At 47.0% G+C, this 20,007-nt stretch overlaps 1 protein-coding gene across 33 annotated transcripts in view; it reads left to right on the forward strand.

The window, feature by feature from the left end:
• SCMH1 (Scm polycomb group protein homolog 1) overlaps positions 1-20,007 on the forward strand; it is a 73,901-nt gene that overhangs the window by 2,061 nt on the left and 51,833 nt on the right. For 6 of the 33 annotated variants that reach the window (XR_012677255.1, XM_075173753.1, XM_075173740.1 and 3 more), the window contains exons 1-2: positions 16,279-16,344; positions 18,111-18,185. The exons of 2 other annotated variants lie outside the window; for them this stretch is intronic. Coding sequence is in view for 30 of the 31 variants with exons in the window: in XM_075173753.1 (XP_075029854.1) it covers positions 16,290-16,344; positions 18,111-18,185 (130 nt within the window). In the remaining variant the exon portion in view is untranslated. Of the gene's footprint in view, positions 1-2,460; positions 2,671-8,790; positions 8,941-10,169; positions 10,287-12,155; positions 12,379-13,014; positions 13,561-14,699; positions 14,780-14,911; positions 15,030-16,272; positions 16,345-18,110; positions 18,186-20,007 lie in introns of those variants that run through there. 25 more of the 33 variants (XM_075173741.1, XM_075173754.1, XM_075173747.1 and 22 more) reach the window with 17 other exon arrangements.

The following is a 20,007-nucleotide window of genomic DNA, read 5'->3' on the forward strand; positions in this document are numbered from 1 at the left end:
ATTTTGCAGCACAGTTTGGTGCCTTTAAATGAAGATGCTGTTAGGGTATAAAATGATGGTGTATTAATCGGGTAGCTGTGTTTCAGACTAGGATGTGAGTGGCCTGGGTGTTCTGTCCTTGCCGTATATCTAGTTTAAGGAATTTCTGAAACTTGTTCCATAGCCTCAGACACAGTATGTCTAGAGAGGACCTCCAGAGACGTCATCGTCGTTTCCCAACCCAGAGTAAGGTCAGGTACACATCTAACCCCTTCCTGAGTAATGTTTCTTCTTTTAAGGCTCTTCCTGCTGGCAATTTCACATCCTGTACAGATGATGTACGCCAACACTCGGGCCTCCTTGCCATTAGAGAGATTTTCACGGTGTTTAATCTAAACCTCTGTCTTGCACTTTAAGCCTGTTCCTTCTCTGATCTCCAGGGCACGTGGAGAACACTCTACTCCCTACATCTCTGCAGCTAAATTTGAAGTATTTGAAGACTTTGTTTTCTCTTCCTCAGCTGAACAAGCTCTGTTTCTCTGCTCTTTTCACGTGGGCTTTTCTGCACAGCTGATCTCTGCCCTCTCTGGACTCTGCTGTCGACCCACACTTTTCTTAAAGCGCTGTGGTCGAGCTGGGCTTGGTAGGACTGTGTTAGTTGAGCTTCTGTGGAGCAGTAGTAATAAGTGGGCCCAAATGACCCTATTTTGGGTATGTCTAAGTACTGTTATGTGAAAAAGAATGCAGATCAGACGTTTGCGTATTTGCATGTTGAACTGTGTGTTTGTGGCAAAGGACTTGGCGTGCTCGGTGAACTCCCCTTTGCAAAACCTGGATAGCGTGCTAGTGGTGTGGGCTCAGAGCTGGTGTAAGTTAAAGCTTGGCATGTTTTGGTCTCTTAAAGCTGTAATGTTTGCACCTAGCCTCTGTCTTTTTCCTTTTCTTTTTCTTGGCTGCAACTGAAATTCAGTTGGTGTTGAGACAAGCAGATTTTGATTCATTTACTCGTCCATTTATGTTTGAAAAGTTTGCTAACAAGATGGCCAGGAGGGGTCCATGAGAAATGAAGCAAGATGCATTGAGGACAGAGCAGTAGCTCCGGCTCCCAGCTTCTTTTGCAAGGTGGTTGATCTCCTGCATGTGGTTATATTTTACATAATTCAGAAACATGTCAAGGTAAAAATCATCCCCACAATTAAATTCTCAGTGTTACAGGACTATAACTCTGACCCTCTCCTTCGCCCCAGCGGTACGCCCTGGTGTAGCACCTGCACTCCAGGCCACATGACATGAACAGCGTTTCATCCTTCTTTACTTGCAGGATGACAGGGCCTAGTCCTAAAGCAAAATGCTTTTTTTTTTTTTAAATACATTTGTAAAGAACTCCTTTCTTACCAAGCTTAAATATTTAACAGTGGAAACTTGCTTGCTCAATGTTTAAAGTGAAAATGCAAGTCTGAAAGTAGCAGGAAACAGATGAAATCTTCCATCTGTATCACCAGGTCTCACTTGGCTTGCAGCAGACTCATGCATGTCTAGTGGCCTGAGCTGGTGATGTCAAACCGGTATCTGGTGAGGGCACCTGAGCACTGGAGATCACCACCGCCTCTTGTTTGCGAAGCTGTGCTCTTTGCTGATTGTCTTGCGTAGCAGTCTCCGTTAATAGCAGATTTCAGAGGTAGCTTCAATTGTGAGCTCTCACCAAGCAGAAAGAGAGTTCAGTACAGGGGCATCACTACAGCCTGGCTGGTGCTGAAAACTTTAATTCCCAGAGATCTCCATCTGCATTAAATTTCCTTAGAAAACCAGAATAATACTTAGCTCTTTTACAGAGGTTTCTGACAGACAACCTCTAGCAGATTTAGATGCCGCGATATACGATATTGCAGTCCACAGGGTTCGCTCAGACACCTACCAAATGTTTCTGCCACTGTAGCAGGGATTTAAGCAGAATTTCTGTCTGTGCCTCCGCTCTTGCTGTGCATAGTCTCGCGGTTTTATGCAGACTCATCCTGAGCAAAAGTTCAAGAATTTGGCTGTGAACTGAAGGAAAAGATGTGTGCATGGCAGCCCCGTCCAACAGGCCAGATGGACAGGGTGATGTCTTAAGCTGCTGTAGAGGAGTCTAGCAGCACTGGTCTTCCTGAGACCTGACTTTATCAGGAGCAGTAAGTCACCCTTGCAGCTCCACTGTCTGACTGGTAACTGGTCATTGGAGATACGGAAGCGAGAGCAGAGGTGAGTCGATACGGCCATTACCAACACAAGGGAGCTGACGTGAGACTGGCTTTTTCCCTGGGACAAGCTTGTGCCTCTGAAATACATAGACCCCTCTCTGTTTCTTGCTCAGGAGTTTTTTTGTATGTGATGTAAATCGAATGGTATTAGCACCAGTCAGAAGCTTATCTCCTTCTGGAGATACCTCCTCCCAGCCAATGTGCTCCAAGTTACCCAACCTTGATTAGCTCTTATGTTTTCCAGCCTGACACAGTGTGAACAGTCCAGAAACCTCCCCGTGGCTCGGTTTTGTTTTTAACAACGGAAACAGTAGGAGTAGATGCCAGTGGAAATTTGTGAAGCGCTGTCTTTACCCATTCAGAAACACGCGATTCCTCCCCTCTCCTGGCCCTTCCAGCACTGCACCGGACACTGCGTCAGTCCCTTCCCCTGGATGCTGTGGCGAGGGAGCAGGTTTGGTTCACACATTGCTGGAGCCACATCTGCTGTGGTTTGCTTGGGCGTGTGGGGGGGTAGGTGCACCCTTCTGAGCTCCCCCAGGGTACTGCTGATGTTTGGCTCCAGGGAAAGGTCCTGCTGGGAAAAGCGGTTGCTTTCCAGCAAGGAATTTGTGTCTGGGGGGGAGCTGGAGGACGCTTGTGCTGTTTCTTTCAGTTTAGCATTGGCAGAGCGCTGTGCAGTGTGAAAAGCCCAGCGTTGCTTTGGTTTGCACCAAGTGAGCCACGGTCTTTTCGGCTGCCGTTTGCTATCGCCTTGCCCGCCGCCCGCCTGGAAGAGGCAGTGCTGCAACGCCTCCCGCGAGCCAGAGCCCGGCGCCGGCTTTTGTCCGCCCTGACCTCCCCTTGTGCGATGGGCGCACCTCATCTCCTGCTCCCGGACCTCTCTTTCCCTTCCCTGTTTCGAGTAAGCCCCTGCCTCCTCCCACCTCGCAGAGCCCTCTCCGCCCGTGTTTGAAGCGGTGGGACGCGCGTCCAGCTGTGTTTCCAGCAACGGGGGGTGGCTTGTCTTCCCTCTCCGCTACCTCCTGGCTGTTGGCGGTCGGAGAGCCTCCCTGGGCCGCCTGCCAGAGGCTGCCTGCCCTCCCCGTGTCCCCTGCTGCCTGCAGCCCGCGGGGGAGGCCGGCAGCCGGCGAGCAGAGCCCTGAGGAAGCTGGGCTGGGCTGCACACACGTTGTCGGGGGACGGGGACGCGCAGCACTTCTCCGAGGCAAGAACCTGGGCTTGGCTCTGGCTCCTGGCAACACGAAACGCCGTCTACACCGTGCTGCTTTGTGTCCCCGAAACCAGCCGGTCTGCAGAGGTGACCGCGTTAGGGTGAGGTTGGCTCCCCGAGCTCGGGTTGAATGCGCTGGGTGGGCTCTGCAGCGTGTTCGGGCATCTCCTGGCAGGCGCTCCCCTCCCTGCTGTCACTGCTGCAAAGAAGCCCTCTCCTCCCCGCTCCCCTCCTTTGCCGGAGCGTGGCCTTCCCTGCCCAAGTGGCGTGCGTAAGGTAGGGGATGTTTCTGCTGCACGCACACGGAGCGTTATTCAAGTGAAGGCACGGTGAGCAGGCAGAAGAGCTGATGAGGTCTGATGTGGACTGAGGAGGAAGTTGCACCAATTCCACTTTCTAAAAATAAGTCAAGCAAATGTTCCCGCAGCCCGGAGGCTGCCGCTCTCTATACGCTGAGTTTGTTTGCTTTTTTTTTTTTTTGTCTTGTTCCGGCAAATTTAAAAAAAATACTGCAGTGGTTGTGTGATCAGATATAAGCTTATGAAGAACGTCTTAGTTGTTTCAGTGTTTCTAGAAGTGACCTTGAAGGATTACCTACACATAGAGTTTCCTAGAGGTTTGTCTCAGCTGTTCTTAAAGATTTCCAATGATGGTGATTCAGACTTTCCTCAGCAATCTACTCCAGTGTCTGACTATTCGGGTGATTAAGGAGCTTTGCTTGATTTCAGGCCGGTATTGCTGTACTTTATCCTCGTCATTTTGACATTTCACCTTCTCTCTGGCAGGCTACCAAAGAGAAGAAAAATTCTGTAAATGTAAAAGCAATCATTTGTGTGGAGTTTGATCTTCCTTGCTACCTTTCCCTTCTGTGTTCAGAGGGTGTCTGCTGGCTCTCGTGCACTGCCGTGTATTTAATTACACGTGTGTGGCAGCCCTAGTCCCGACTCCTCGTGTTGTATTGGCCATAACTAACAGTCCTTGATCTGTGCTGATGTCAGTGAAAATGTGGTGCTTGAGGTGGCATGTGTTTTATTAAAATTGTATATCACGAATTCCCCAGTTGTCTCATACTTCTATAGCAAAATGCACATCTTACATCTTACAAACATCTTACAGAGTTTTTGGTTAGTAATACATTTTATAAAAATCAACAAGATGACATTAAAAGTTACATTACTTCAAAATGATGTAGACACTGCTGATAAAACTGTTGCTGAGTAGGAAGGAGCAGAATATTGTTCTCTGTCATGGGGTGGGGTTTTGTCTCCTTTGCCTGTGGTTGAACATTTTATGAATCGTGCATTTGCTGTGGAAATTCATGGTCTGCAGCTAATTTCCCATCCCTTTCCATGCTACGATGGGTCTCCCTAATAACTTCAAAGTGTTATCATAACATTTCTTCATTACAGTCATTGATAAAATTGTTACGATGCATTTCAGGGAGAGATCTACAGTTGAAATAGGCTGTGATTTTTTTTTTTTTCCCCCCTCCAGAAAGGGGAAAAAAAGGGATGAGGCACTCTCAAATTCTTTCCCGGGATGAGAGTTACTGCCTCGCAAAGCCCGGATGGGCTGGGGTGGACTCCTAGCTGTAAAGCAGTAACGATATTGAAGCTCTCTGCATTGCATGAAGATTTCTGTAACACAGTTACCCTGCTTCCTTACTGTATTTTCTAGCCATTGGTACCTGCTGATTGTTATCTCTGGGGCTCATACGTTTTCCTGGATTGTGTACTGGCAGCGTGTGACTGTTCCTGCAGCCCCGCAAGCAGAGACTGCAGCAACAAATGTGCACGATGCCTTTACTGTGTCCCTGCCCCCCTATCAGCCCAGCTCCTGGAAATCGTTGCCACTGTAGTTTTTAGTCTCATTATGTATTAAACCTCATAATTTTAGTTCCATTTTGCTTCTGCAGAAGTCCTTGGTGAAACTTTTCACTATCGCGGGTACCTAGAGCACATTCGTGTTGTCAGGCAGTTGTTTGAATGCTTCTGGTGGCTGGATGTCTCTACAGCCTGATAAGAAATGCCCTTCTGTGCGTCCGTACGCTAGCTCTCCAGACCTGCAAGACTACTGAAAGGTACCTGGCAGGTGGAAAGCGATGCTGCCTGCTTTTTGCTGGTAGCAAGCCCAGCGCGAAGCAGCCCCGAACCGGGAGGCTTGTCGCTGCGTGATGCTGCGTTTGGGCTGGGCAGCGGTGTGCTGATTGCAATTGCACGGTTCCAGCTCAGAGTTTCTGGTGTCTGGTGAGCTTGTGCCTGCCTGCAGAAAGACCGTGGAGGCATCCTCGGCATCAGCTCACACCCCGAGTTGTTAGTCAGACTCTTAAAGAAAGTAACTCTTGAGGTAGTGCAGTGTCATTAAAAAATGTTTTCAGGATACTCCATTAGAGTATCAGCTGCAGATGGAAGATGGAAAACTGTGCTAATGTAGTGATGTGCTGTCAGCCACCAAATGTTAGGATTGTTGTTAATTTGCATCTCTGTTAGTAGTCCTTACTAGTTCAGTAACAGTGTAATTCATGGTTCCCACGTTGTTCCCTAGGTGGTGGAAGTTTACATCTTTCAGGGTTTGGAGCTATTAGTATTTCTGTCCTTGTGTGAAGATTACTCAGTAAAATGCTTTTTTTTTCTGTAGCAGAATATCTGCTGTACCTCATGTTATGTACAGTTGACATGACATCATCCAGAAGATGACTGGTTGGCAACAGGTATCAGCTCTAACCAGCGAGGCCACCGCCTCGCTGCTTGCCTGGAGCCCTTGACTCTTACCGCAAGGGAGATAAACCGTGGCAGACGGCCGCTCCTCCTGGCTTGTCACAAGTCTCCAGAGGTGAAGTCCGCAGTCCCAAAATGGAGGTTTTTGGGTGGCTGTACAATGCCACACATCTGCCAGCATGGCAGGAGGTAGCGACTCGCTTGACGGTGAATTGCCCATGCCCCAGACAAGGCAGGAGGAACTGATTCTACTTGGGCGTTATCCAAGCCCCTGCACTGTAAATCTGGGTAGTCCCGCTGTGGTTCCAGCATTACAGTGAGGCTGAGGGATGGCTTTGTTACCTTGGTTCGTTTTCCATCGCTATGAGCTTTGCTCTCGTCTTGTGCATTGCCCGCACAGTTTCTAGTTGTGTATGTGGCAGTATATATTCAGCGTTACCCACTGTGCCTGACCAGAGGACTCAGTCTGTTCTGGGTCTGTTCAGTTATGTCATATTGTTGTCAGCTGGAAAATCTGTAAATGCCCTGTGATATTTTATGGCTTTATAAGCTGTACAAAATGTCCAGCAGGTAGTTTAATGTCTAGCAGATACATTCTATAAGAGTGCGTTTTTTTCATTAGCTCTTTGGCAGACACTGAACATACTTTCTTAGCTGCAGGATGGACTTTTAGTTGCTTGTGGTCATGGGTTTTTTTTTTAATATTGGCGTCTACTGTATGTACATGTTGTTGCCAAAATAAGAGATTTCATAGTGTCTTGTACAGACAACAGTGGAGGGCCTCACAATATATTTTTTAGTTTTCCAAACTCTTGGCCCTTCAGGAATGTAAAGCAGCCTAACAACTTTTTCTTTACATAATTAAAAGCAATCTGTTCAGGGTTTCTTGCAGGAACTGGCTAGTGATTTTTCCTCTCTGGGAGTAATTCTCTTGAGATAACATTTCTGTGTACTGCTAGATTGCTCTCTGTTTTCTTATTAAAATTTACAGAAGTTTTGATGGGCACTTGTTAGAATTTCTTTGTATCCAGACTTTGTAGCCTGTAGAGGATATTTCACCTATTTCCGTAGATTTACAGTTTTGACTCCTGGGATTTTAGCTCCTTAAGTCACAGACGAGACCAGAGTTATACCAGGATAAAAATAGAAAGCAGTAATTAATACCCATCCTTGGTGAGCCTGGCTCTCCCAGTCTCTCTTGGCATGTTGCACTGCTGCAATTTCCTTTCCTTTTCCTAAGAAATAGATGGATTAATATCTCTCTACATGAGCGAGAAAATAAAACAAAGACGCTTGCTTCCTGCCCTGGCACGCCGTTCCCCTTGGGGTACAGTGAGTTTCTGTGAGCTTTCTTCTCCCGTGCAGCCCTGTTGCCTTGGCAGGCTGCTGCTGGGCTGGAGGAGGCCGGGCAGCAGAAGTAATGGCACAGCCTCTCCCTTCGCCCTCCTGGACATCGCTCCTTCCCTCCTGCAAGGTTTTATTTCCTTTCCTCCAGGCAGCAGAGACCGACTCCTCTTCAGCTTTAGCAGGGGTAAATCCGGATTTGTGTGGCTCTGCTCCATACCGTGAGGGTTCGGATTTTTTTTTTCATTTCTTTTGCAGATGGGGCTGATCAGTAGGAACTTTTTCTCTTCTGTCCCCTGTTTGCACAAGAAGAATCAGCTCCTGGGAGTGTTGGAGGGAAGAACTTGACTCTGAATCTGGCTGTACTGCTTAGCAGGGGAGACCCTGAGTTTTATCACTCTAAGGATATATATGCTAAAGGGATCATCTTACCCTGTCTTCTCTGAGAAAACAGGTTCAGGAGGGCAGAGAGAGTTGTATTTGACAGGTTTGGGAAGGTTGGCTGTATGGATGTTGAGTCAGGGGCAGGGTTTTGTATATGGATCTATGAAGAATTCACCCTTGAGTGTGACTTGAGTCGCGGGCCCCCCCAGTGCTGCTTGCCAGTAAGGACATGACTGTGTTGGTGCTGGACCCCAGGAAGTTAAGAAATAACTTAACTCTAGAGGAGGTCATTACTTTGTGCTGGGTGAGGGAAGAGAGCACCTTACGCACTCTAAGTAACATGCTTAGAGATTGCTTTGATACCATGTGAGGCTTAAGGATCAAAGTTTTCATTCTGTGTATTTTCCCAAGGGTTATTGCTAAGCATTCAATTTAATTGTTAGGATCGTTTATAAAAGGAAAGCAGAAGACAGGAAAATGTACTTCTAGGTGGATGTAACCATCATTGTTCCCCACATCTCTAGTATTTTAGCTCATTAGAGAGTGCTGATTTTGTCCCTTACCTTTTCTTCAGGGTTGGTTTGCTCTTGTCTGCTCCCTGAGCTCTCACCTCCCATTCTGCTGTTTCAGTGGAAACACCTTGCCCTGTGTGTCTGTCCCTGGGGAGCATCCTCCTCCCTTGTGCTGGAGTGCTTGCAAGATACAGGGTAATGTAAGGGACTGGGCCATCTCCTTCCCCTCTGGTTCGAAGGCTTTCCTCGTTTACATTTCTGTTGTGTCCCCTAATTACCATCCCTTTTTTTTTTTTGTCCCCCCTCAAGCTGCCTTTTCCTGCTTATGGTCTCCTGAGGATGTTATGCTGAAACTTTATCAAACTTACATTACTAGAAATAGTTAATGCAAAATCTTCTTCCAGGAATTCTCACATCCAGCTTGCAGCATCATTGCACAGTCTGGCGTGACATTTCCAATAGAGACACAACTGGAAGTCAGACCTTTCTTTCTGGATTACCTCCTGTTTCCCCTTGCTAGAGACATGGGTGTATACCATCTTCCTGGAGTTAAGGTACATTCATTTCATCAATTAGTATTACAAATCATGTATATATTTATCCACCTGATATTTCCTTCCCATATCTCCTATCCCATAAAGAGCTTAGTTTTTAATAAGATACAGTCCAGCAGAGAATAAGTATAAGGTTGATTAAACAGTTTTTTGTAGAATATATATACTGGGTGTTGAACAGAGAACCTATGAACAGTTTACACGTTGGGGCACATTTCTGGGGCCACATACATCGTGTGTGTAACTGCCGTCCGTCTGGAAAAGCAGTCATGATGTACTGTGGGAGGGGTGCTGTATTAGCCTGTCATGTAGCTAGGAGAGCAGGTTGTGCCTCTGTTGCAGCCTGGTGATGATATGGAAACAGGCACTGTTTTTTTTTTTTATGTACTCCTGTTTAAATTCTTATTTAAAGACTTTGAAGCATCCTATTGTTTGGGGTGACTTTGTAACCATCATGGGCAGAATCCCATTTCAAGGTCTTCTGTAAGCCATCTGTTTTCATTAATAGCTTTTGGATTTGGCATGTGGCTCAGGGCAGATTAAAATAGCCACATTGCTGCAAAACTTTCTTTACCGCCTGTATCAGTTTGGCCTTCCCGTTGAGCCTCCACAGGCTGGGTGCACCCTCGTGGGAGAGGGTGCGCTGCGTTGCACCCTGCTCTCAGTGTGTGCCCTGCAGCTTGTCTCCGGGTGATGGGGGATGCGTGACCCAGTGCAGAGGCGTGTTGGGGTACACCATATCTCAGCAGCTCTTCGTGCTCCCAGGATTGCTTTGAAAGGAAACCCAGGTATATGCAAAACTGGCACGTGGCCTGGCTCCCTGCCATCAGGGTGTTGGGGTATGGTCAGAATACGCGGGGGTCAGGACTACAGAGTGCCACGAGTGTGATAAATTTTCTCCTCTACTTCAAGGTGACCTCTGTGGGTTGGGTGTTGGGTACACTGGCATGCCACTCCAGATAGTTTCCACTGCTGTAGCCCAAGCCATTCCTCTTCTAAAGGCAGAAAACTTTAACTTTTGACTGAGTGAGTCCTGCTGACACCGAATAGTTATAACGCAGATGGTTCAGTGGCAGAAGCACAGCCTAGGACGTGCAGATTCAATTCCTTGCTTTGGCATGTTGTTCCTATACAGCACTTGGTAAGTCCATCAGTCCCTTGGTTTTCTACATGTAAAAGGTGCCTCACCTGCGCAAAATGTCAGTCCTCTGTGTTGGTTTCTGTTACAGTGTGTTTGGGAGAGCTCCACTGGAGGTACTGTGGTGGTACGAGTCAGAAATGTCTCTGCTTAACACCCAGAAACAGAGACCTGCTGCTTTTCCCAAAGCTCCTTCAGAACATTTATGGTGAGCCATGGTCTTGGTGGCTTCATTCACATTGCGATGTGGTACACTGGCATTGCTTATCCAAGGGGAAACAACAGCGACGCAAAGCCTGAAAGTCAGTTCAGCAGCACGACCAGCAATGAAGGGATCTGCTGAAATAATTCCGGAGCATAATGAAGCTTCCTTAATCCCAACTGTAGTCACAGGGGATTGGTTTTGTATGATTAGCTTAAGTCTACACCACATCAGCCAGTCTTCATGGTGGCCCATTCCCTGTCTCCCTGGCAATGCAAGGCAGCCCAGGTCTTTGCTCCAAGCCTTGAACACAGTACTGCCTCGGGGAGGAGCAGTACAGGATCCTCTGCTTGATGTTTATCCCTGCCCATGGCAGCGGGGTTGGAACTAGATGATCTTTAAGGTCCCTTCCAACCCAAACCATTCTATGATTCTGTGTTGCCCTGCATGGGGAGGCTTTAGGTTTTGCACTGTTTTCTTTCTGGTTGTGTGGGGCTTTTTTAAGAAGCAAAGCAACACCTGTCTTAAAAGCAGTTCTGATTTTTCAACAATGTGTGAATTTCTTACAGCAGTCAACCTCCGTCTTTCTAAAGAGGATTTGAAGGGCCATAGCGCTCACTCCCATCACGACAGAAATGGCAGACATGGAGTAAGCTGGCTTTAACTCCCAGCTCATCAGTACAAAAGTCTGTACTGAGAAGATTCAACATGTTAAGGGGCTTCCTCTTAGCAGACTCAAGCGAGACTATTTCATCTGGCTTTTTTTTTAAGCCCTTTCCTCACTCCGTTTCTCCCAGCCTGGGTATCCTGTTCCTGGAGCCAAACATGTAGTTTTTATTGCAACCTCTTGAAGCTTCGTGGAGAGCACGGTCTGCTCGCAGTGATACCCGGCAAGATGTTTCTGTTTTGAGCAAAGGCCCATGCTGGGTTTTTTTTGAGAGAAGGAAACCTGTGCTGGAATCCTGCAAGGTTTTATTTCACTTCCTCCACAGTCATGAGAGGTGGTAACTGCTGCAGCCTCCCTCGCGGTGGTGAGTGATTCCTTCCAGTGGTCCCTGGTTTTCACCCTCATCCTGAGCCGTTGGCTTTCCCTTGGGCTCAACTCGGCAGTGTCTGATGATCCAGCTGTCATTTGCTAGGAGGTTGACCCATCTCCTCTCCCCTCCAACCTGAAGGTGTTCAAAAGGAAGTCATAAAGTTGATATTTTCATTGTAGAGACATAGCCTATCCAAGTTTTTACATGTTTTTGTCTCTCTTAAAATATGCTCTCCCCTGAGACTTGGCTCAGGGGCTAAGGAAGTGTGTTGCTCATGATCACATCTTTGAGACACCTCAGCGTCTTAACATCTTTCACAAGAATGTGTTTCTGAGGAGCCAGTCGTGAAGTCTGGAGTTTATCAGTCCACTTCTTACATGGTAGAAAGATAAAATTGGTTCCAGAGAGAGAGAGATGTTGGAAATGACACAAAATCCTTCTGGTAGAAAGAGGAGTAATGGTTTGCAGCCATCAGACATTTCAGATCACACAAGGGGATCAGTACTCCAGATGGAAATACCAACATTCATTGTTACAGTGTTTCTTTGAAAAATTTCCTAGTATGAACGTAAGGACCCTCGAGACCTAAGGAGGAGACATGCTTTCAGAGGTGCTGTAGCTTCATCAGCCTTTGTTCGGAGCTGCCGAAACGTGGCTTTGCACAGACAAGAGAAATAAAACTCCAGTCTTGTCCAAGAGGACGATGACAGGGAGCTGGAAGGAAATAAACCTGTTGGTGAAGATAAATTCTGACTCCCCTCTTCAAACTTTGCAGCTACTCGCTCTTGAGAGTTTCCTTCGGGTCCCATGTAAGCATTTGTTTGTCATTTCGTTTTAGTACTCCGTGTGGGTTGTGGCTGGCTCCGAGGAGGCTGCGGCTGAGGGCGGTGCTGGGAGCTGTCTGCTGGTCATTGACTTCCACCCAGAAGAGGGGTCAATTGGCTGGCTCACCAGAGCATGCTTTGAGGGGGAAAACCGTGGGTTTAGACCAGCAAAAGTTATGGTGTCTGCAGGTCAGGCAGAAATCTGAGGAGCTAAGTCCGGTGTGAAAACCAAAACAGGTAAGAAGTGTTTCAAATCACATGCTGGCAGTCCTCTAATTTCTCAAGTAGGCTGAAAGTGCCTTTCTTTCTCCACCATAGAAATTAAAAATGGCAAAAAAAAGATGTTAAATGAGCAGGCTGAGATGGTTATATGCATCTGCTCATCATGTCTCAGTGCCTGGTTTTTGATCGGGTCAGGGTGCAGCTGGACGCTCCCGTGTAACCCGTGGTGCACGTGTGGGCTTCCAGAATGGTGCTGAAACAGGACCCGGCACGGCCTGAGCCTCCAGCTGGGAAGCTGGAATGGCAGCGCTGCCGTCACCCTTGACGGGCAGGAACGGATAATGCTGCCCTCACGTTTTCCGAGGGAATTTGTAAGGGATAGCTCTTTGTTATTGGAAACATTGATAGTGTTTGATGGAAAGATACCCGTGAAGAAAAACTCAGTTGAAGCAGAGGTTATGTGGAAGGGATTTTTGCTAGCTGGACTGGTCGTGGTGCTCAAGACCCATGCTTTTGTGGGGAAAAAAAAATCAATGAATGCAGGCATTTTGCATTATGAGAAACCATCAGGATTCTCTTGTCGCTGTCCCATGGGATTTCCAAGAAGCGTCATTCTCACAGTACTCTGAGTTTTCTTTTTTTTTCACGATCCTGATCTGTGGGGTATGTATCCGACCTAATAAAACCATTTTTCAGCTTCGCTGTTGGTAGTTTTCTTCCTCTTCTTTCTGAACACATCTTGCCTGCTGGCAACTGCATTGTCCAAAGAGGTTTGAAGCTTGGCACGCTGTCAACAAAACTTCAGTTACCCTTTCAATCAAACATGGTAGCGCTGTGAACTGACTTGGCCTCCATCCCAAGGTTCACCATAATCTTCCTCGTATAATACGAAGTCCAAACAACCCCAGGAAATAATTCAGATGCGAGTGGTGCCTTTAGTGGAATAAAGAAGTGCCTAGAAGAAACATTAAGAGCTTCAGCTTTAACTCTTTTCATAATTATGCACTCCGAAGGAGCGGAGGCTTTGTACATAAAGAGATTACATGCATCTTATGAGGTCTGTATAGCTGTGACAGTATCTTCCACCCACATTTTCTCACTTTTTGTTTTACTGACATTGCAGTTCAACATTTAGTGGAAGAATATTGCAGAGCAGGCTACCCTATAACCCTGAAGGTCCCTTCCAATCTGGCACAGGTAAATTGAATCATTTTCCCCTTAGGGATGAGAAGGATGAACTTTTGGAAGAGCCTGTTGGTAAGAGCAGCAGGGGGGAGAACTTAATTAGATTAAGATGCCTTTTGGCAATGTTTGTGCTGAGGGTTGTGTGGTGTGGCTGCTGGAGAGAGCGGCAGTCTGAGCTGGGGATGCCCTGGGATGCTCTTCCCAGCCCTGGCTGCCTCTGTGCAGACTTTATTTTTTGAACAAGAAAAAGGAAAATACATCCGAGGTGTAAATCTTGGTGTAAACCAATGCAGGGGGTCACTGGGGTGCTAACAAAACTGTGTCTCAAGCTGGTGTCCTGCCTCTGGCCGTGACCCGGTACCGGCAGCCTGGCAGGAAGGCAAGTGCTCGGCTTTTCCTTGCCAAAATGCAGCAGCTAACACGGTAATAAGGTGGGCAGGATTCGGCTGGCACCCCACCTTTCAGTCAGCTTTTGCTTGAGGTGTGGGTACCAATGGCCTGTGCGTTTCATGCTTTGATACAGTTATAAATGCTGTTTTGCTTTTGAATGTCTTTGTCCTTTCTTAGTGTTACTTGTTTACTTGTCCTGATAACATCCTCCATGAGGAAATTGCATGTGTGTTAGTTTCCAAGAAACAAAATTTCCTTCCCCCTGGTATATACTTGGGTTTTTTTAGTATTATAGGTTTGCCCTGCTGCACTGTGGAAGGGATAATTTGGCGTCCCCAATTCACTCCCTTCATGCTATTCATTATTTTATATGCCTCTCCTGTGGTCTCTCTCCTTTTTATTACTAACCAGGTCTGGTCTTTTAAATCCTTCTTTGTGTGGTAGTTTCATTTTACAAAAGCTGAACTAGTTTGTATCAACTCAGTTGATGTGATCTTACACATATCAAAGGTGTTTAACAGCTACAGTCCTGTGTACTCATTGCAAGCTGGACCTAAATTGTGTCAAGTTCTGCGCTGCTTTGCTATGGCAAGTGGGAATGTTTGTTGCAGCTGTCTTTAAATTTAAATTTGGATGTTTTAAATGAATTAAATATGAACATGAATAATGCAACTGGTAGCCTAGCCTTTCTGCAATTAAATGCAAACTTTTTCATTTTGTCTTTATGCTTTCAGGTTTTGATATGCCACAGTATTTGTACTGACTTTGCTGTCTTGTAGGAATGATGGGGAACTAGAGCCCATGACAGTTCAGTGGAGCCGTTGGCAGTTTTGATATCTCGGTGAGTGGAAGTTGTTTGAAACTGTGGGAAAGGCACTTTATCTGCTACAAAAGGCAGCAAATCAGTTGGCCTTTTTAGATTTTAAGGTAGCATTCTGCTGAAAAGAATTTGCACATTGATCTGTCCTTTCAGGGTATAAATCCTGGAAACTAACACCACGTAAAACTGTGGTCCGTGCTTGCAAGATTATCTTGATGTCCACAAGCATGAGAAGTACAGCTTTTGAAAAAGAGGGGAGTTTTAAACTCTGGTATGCAGCTTTGTACAAGCGTCGGGTTCTGGAGATGGAGTACTGCAGCATGTGCTAGCCTATGTAAAACTCAAGTGCTTTATTTGATGCAAAATTAAGATTGTCTATTTCGTGTTGTTGACCCAGCCAACAAGTTCTCATCAGGGGCTTGTTTGTGTCTGAGATCATTCATGAAGATCTGCCTGTGTGGATAGGCCATTTTTCCCTCTTGGATACCAAACTGTAGCTTCTGCTATTTATTACTTTAAGATTTTTTTTTAGTCTTCAGGCCCTGAGCAGTGTAAAGACCACATACATCCATACTGCATTTCTCCCTGTCCTGCAGTGCCTGTTAGCTGGCCTGTTCTGCCGTTCACTTTCTTCTCTCTAGACTGAAGTCTGTCGTCTTCACTGGGGTGTTTCAGGCTTGCTAAAGCCTATAGGGCGATTCCGCTTGCCTTCCCATCAGTTGTCGGTGAAATAGAATCATAGGGTCTTTCAGGTTGGAAGGAACTTTGGAGGTTGTCTGGTCCAGCTCTGCGTGCAGGGCTGGGCTGGCTTTGAAGTCAGGCTCAACTTCAAGGTTAGATCAGGCTGCTCAGGGTGGTAGCTGGTGACACTTGGAGTATCTCCAAGGATGGAGTTTTACACACCATCTCTGGGCAACTAGAGAATGAAATTACGGCCAGTGGGAATTACCAGTTCCCAAGCCCTGTGTTAGTAAAGCCCACCTTATACCAGTTTCAGGAGGGCTGGGACATACGGGCTATGTCTCCAGGCTCAAGGAGAGCGGGCAGGGACTGGTCGCTGTCCCTGGGATGTAGTGAGGCTGGTGGCTCACATCTGCGCTGCGCAGGGCTAGCTGCCACGGGGCAGGCAGGCTGAAGCTGCGCATCGTGGAGTTTGGCTCTGGCTCTTCTCTGGGTGTTATGTGGCCCTGAACCACACTAATTATTTTGCTTTTTTTTTTTCATTTTTGAGTTATGATTTTGCAGGTTAAAACCATGTGTTGCTGTCCTGTGGTGTGAGAACCTACGGGAGAGCTGGATGGTGCAAAGCCATGGTGGAGGACCGCAAAGGGTGGCAGGAGTCAGGCTGGGGCCATCTCATTTGGGTGGTTTCTTAGAAGCGTATTTTGGAGTGCGCTCTGCCCAGGCTGGCACCCACATGGCTCTCAGCAGAGTGGGAGTCCCCATGCAGCCTAAGTCTTCTCCTTTGGGGAAGAGTCACCTTTTTTTTTTTTCCTTTTTTTTTTTTTTTTAAGTAGAAGCAACATTTACAATGCCTCATTCTCTTCCACGCCATGAGATCTTGCTGGGAGCCCACTACAGTGTTGGCTGAGGGACACCACCAGTCATCTGTGTGCTTTACAAATAGTTAGGGCTACTCCCGTTGCCGTCTGCACGAGGGTGGAGGGTGCAGTAGTTTCACCTCTAGTCCCGAGCCACAGCCTTCCACAAATCGTGTCTGAGCATCTCATACGTGGTCACGAATTTTTCCTCTAAATACTTCTGCAGGGAAGGGTTACACATCCCTGCCGGGTAGGGCTCTGAAATGCTCAGGCTGAAGCAGCTTTTCAAAAGCCGTCTGAGTGGCACAGGAGCACCCGCCCCGTGCCAAACACACGAGATTTGTGATTAGCATTTAAGTACTTCAGAAAGTCCTGCGTCTGGGGGAGCCGAGCAGACAGCAGAGGTGCAGAGCCAGAGATGGTGAATGCTTGTCTGGTGCCTTTATATAACACCTTTCACCCTGGGTTTTATGGCTGGGGGACTTTTCCTACCATGACTGCTAGCTTTTACTAAAAAAGACTGAAGAAAATTATGAAAAGAAGCATTAAAAGTTGTAAATAAGCTTTCACATGTAGATTACCTTCTGCTATTGAAAGGAAAAGAAACTTTACTCCTTTCACAAGTATGCACAAACACACACGCTATTTATGAGAGAGGCAATAAGAGACTACTGTGTACCTTTTGATTCGGATTAAAAAACAACTGGGTTTTTTTTTCCTTTAGTGTTTAATATTCCTTTAGTATTTTTCTTCTCAGAGTATTGCTCAATGTTGCAAGCACTGCACATAAAGGCTGTAGTTTGTAGCACTTTTATAGAAAATTAAACTCTTCGTTTCTCTTAGGTTTGGAAAAAGCCTGGTTCTTGCCAAGTTGGATCTGTAAATAACCCTTTAAGCAGAAACTCAGTGTTGCGTCCTGGGACGGCTTCTTCTTATGTCCTCCAGCCTGACTGCCCCACTGTGAACAAAATGGAGTTATATTGACACAATTAATCTTTCATTAGTTAGTGTTGTGTCAAAACATGCTTTTACTAGCTTTCCTAAGGGCTTGTTTGCAGCTCAGCCATTCATTCAGATATTTTCTGTCAAGGCTTGGCAAGGCTCGGTGCATACAGGAGGCACTGCCCTGCGAGACCGGCTGAGCAGGAGCACTGGTCTCCGTGTACGTGTCCGGCACGCATCTCCCAAGAGCTCTGATTTTCAGTAATGTTTGCTTATAACAAGAATGCAAATGCCTTTTCTTTCTGGGGACAGTCCAGCCAGTTTTCCTCCAACCAGGAAAAAAAAATGCAGTGCAACTTGGACATTCGTTGCAGTACTAATAGCAGAAATATTTCCTGGGTCATTGTCCAATTTCTCATCCTTATTACCCAGAACTGCTGCGAGCAATTTGAATTGCAAGTGGCGAGCTGGGGATTGCGGTGCTGCTTTGCCAGAGTTAATGTTATGTTTCCATGTGTTTTCTTTCATAAATTTCAGCTCTGCCTCCCTTTGTTAGTGAGCAAGAGCAGCCCCCCCTTCCACGCACACACTCGGGACCCACTGTAGAGTTAGCACGGAGACTGGCATATGCTCCTCTCGCTTATTTATGCTGCTCCCGCTGCCGTAAATTTGAAGTTGTCCACATATTGGAGAAAGACTTGTAGTTTCAGGGGGGTTGAAATGAATTGTCTGTGTTCAGTAGGAGATGTTCTGTGCAACCCAGGGTGAAAGAGCATCTATTTTCTCCCCGCTGTGTGATTAGTTAATGTTGCAGATGACTGTGTGCTCCAGAATGGGGGAATTTTCTCATGTTTATTTCTTTTGTCCTAGACATCTTCAGCAAGCCAGTCCCAGGATAAGGACAGCAGCGGGTGATATAATGCGGAAACCAGGCCCTCAAAAAGGTGAGCAGTGATGCTTGGCACAGCCGAAGGCCCGGTAGCGAGCTGGTGCAGACTGAAGGACTGAGCGCAGCGCATCGGGAGGCTGGCGATGGGGCAGGAGCGCGGGGGACGCGCGGGTTGCATGCTCAAAACAGAGTCATTCGTTTTTCCAGCAGCGTGCAGAGAAGGCTTCATCAATCCACCCCCAAGATGGGCTGAGGAAGAGTCCCTGGCCGGGTGCACCCCTGCAGCTTGTGGGGCACAGCGTCAGGCAGCGAGGGTGCTCTGCGGCGCCCGCGGCACGCACCATCTGCTAGGGCTCCCAGTGTGAGGCAAACTGCTTCTCCGCTGGCACAAGCCTCCCCCTTCTAATGAGGCGTGAAACCAAAGACCAGCCTACCTTGTGGAGATGAAATCTGTTACGGACGCTTACCTCTCGCCGCCTGAGTCTCTTGTCCCGTTACGCACAGCAGCAGCCGCGGTGCTCAAGGCGACCGCACGCATGCTACCCGTGTCCTGCTTGCCCCAGCAAAAAGGGTGAAGTCAAGCAGGCTGCCTGCAGCTGAGCTGCTCGGACTTCTTGTGCTTAACAAAAATATTGATTTCCTTTAGTGTTGTGCCGTGCATGTGCGTTCGACTGGAGTGATCTCATCATATGCACTTCGGAGGATGGGGGAAGGGAGAAGCGTAGAGGATGGAGCATCCTCCGCAGTTCTTTGTTCACATCTGCTACATGCTCACAAGGTTTATTGCAGGAGATTTCTATGCTCGATTTCTTTCCTCCCTTTATTTTTTTAAACGTCTCCTTTGCTTCTCTGGTGGTTCATCTTACGGAAGCATTATCCACTTCCTAACACTGCTTGTCCTTTAATGAAGTGAAAATAAATGAAGGAAAGCAGGGAATGGGGAGAGCCTGCTGCGAGGCAGCTGGAGGGCTTGGTAATAAAAGAGGCAGGTTGATTAGTCAGCAGTGTGGCCGCGGACCGGCCTGGCTGAATTTAGCCTCGCACACAGCTTGTCCTCTCTGCCTCATGGAGCAAGGTGCCTCCAGCCAGCGTGGCTGTGTGACCTGTGCTATGAATGCTGTGCCGTAGGTTGCAGGAGCAACACCTGCATCGTGCGCACATGGGTTTCTGTCCTACTTACCTGCTTTTTTAATATAATGCATTGAACTTTTCCTTTTTCTTTATTTGCCTGCAGAAATTCTTGCGTTTCTTTCCCTCTCTGCTGCTTTTGCAGCCTGCTTAATGAGGATTTTTGCATGTTAAAGGTTAAGAACAAAATGTAACTTCACCTGCAGAGTGTGGCGAGAGGCTACTTTGAATGCACGGATGCTATTAGAGAGCTATCCTGCAACACTGAGAGGAGCGTTACCCATCCTGGGGGTTTTTTTTGCTTCTGACTTAAATACTTCGTGGCCTTTATTCTTGCTTTCTTAAGAAGATGGCTGTCCTTCGTGGGAATACATTTATAGGAAGGGTGCCCTTCCAGCTTTTTCATTCGTGTGTCTCCAGGGAAGCTCTTTGTCTGGTCCGTGTCTAGTGATGCTGTGGCCACACTCCGTATGTCCCTTACGTTCACTTAGGGGATAAAACCTACATCGTCGTCCTGTCCGTTGGATTGCAGAGAACATGTCAGGAAGAGAAGATCGCAAAAATAATGGTCCAAAAGCAATTTCAGACATCTTAGGACCCACCAGGCCACTCTAGCAGCAGCTCATGGCCTGCCTCTTTCAGCTCCTTCTCAGGAGATTTCAAAACTTTTCCTGTTTTCTTTTTTGTTCATTTCACAAGGAACTGCTTTTCGTGGGGGTAAGGTATGTTTCGTAGAGCATTACCAAATT

The sequence above is a fragment of the Calonectris borealis genome, chromosome 25 (assembly GCF_964195595.1).
Source record: "Calonectris borealis chromosome 25, bCalBor7.hap1.2, whole genome shotgun sequence".
Classification (NCBI taxonomy): domain Eukaryota; kingdom Metazoa; phylum Chordata; class Aves; order Procellariiformes; family Procellariidae; genus Calonectris; species Calonectris borealis.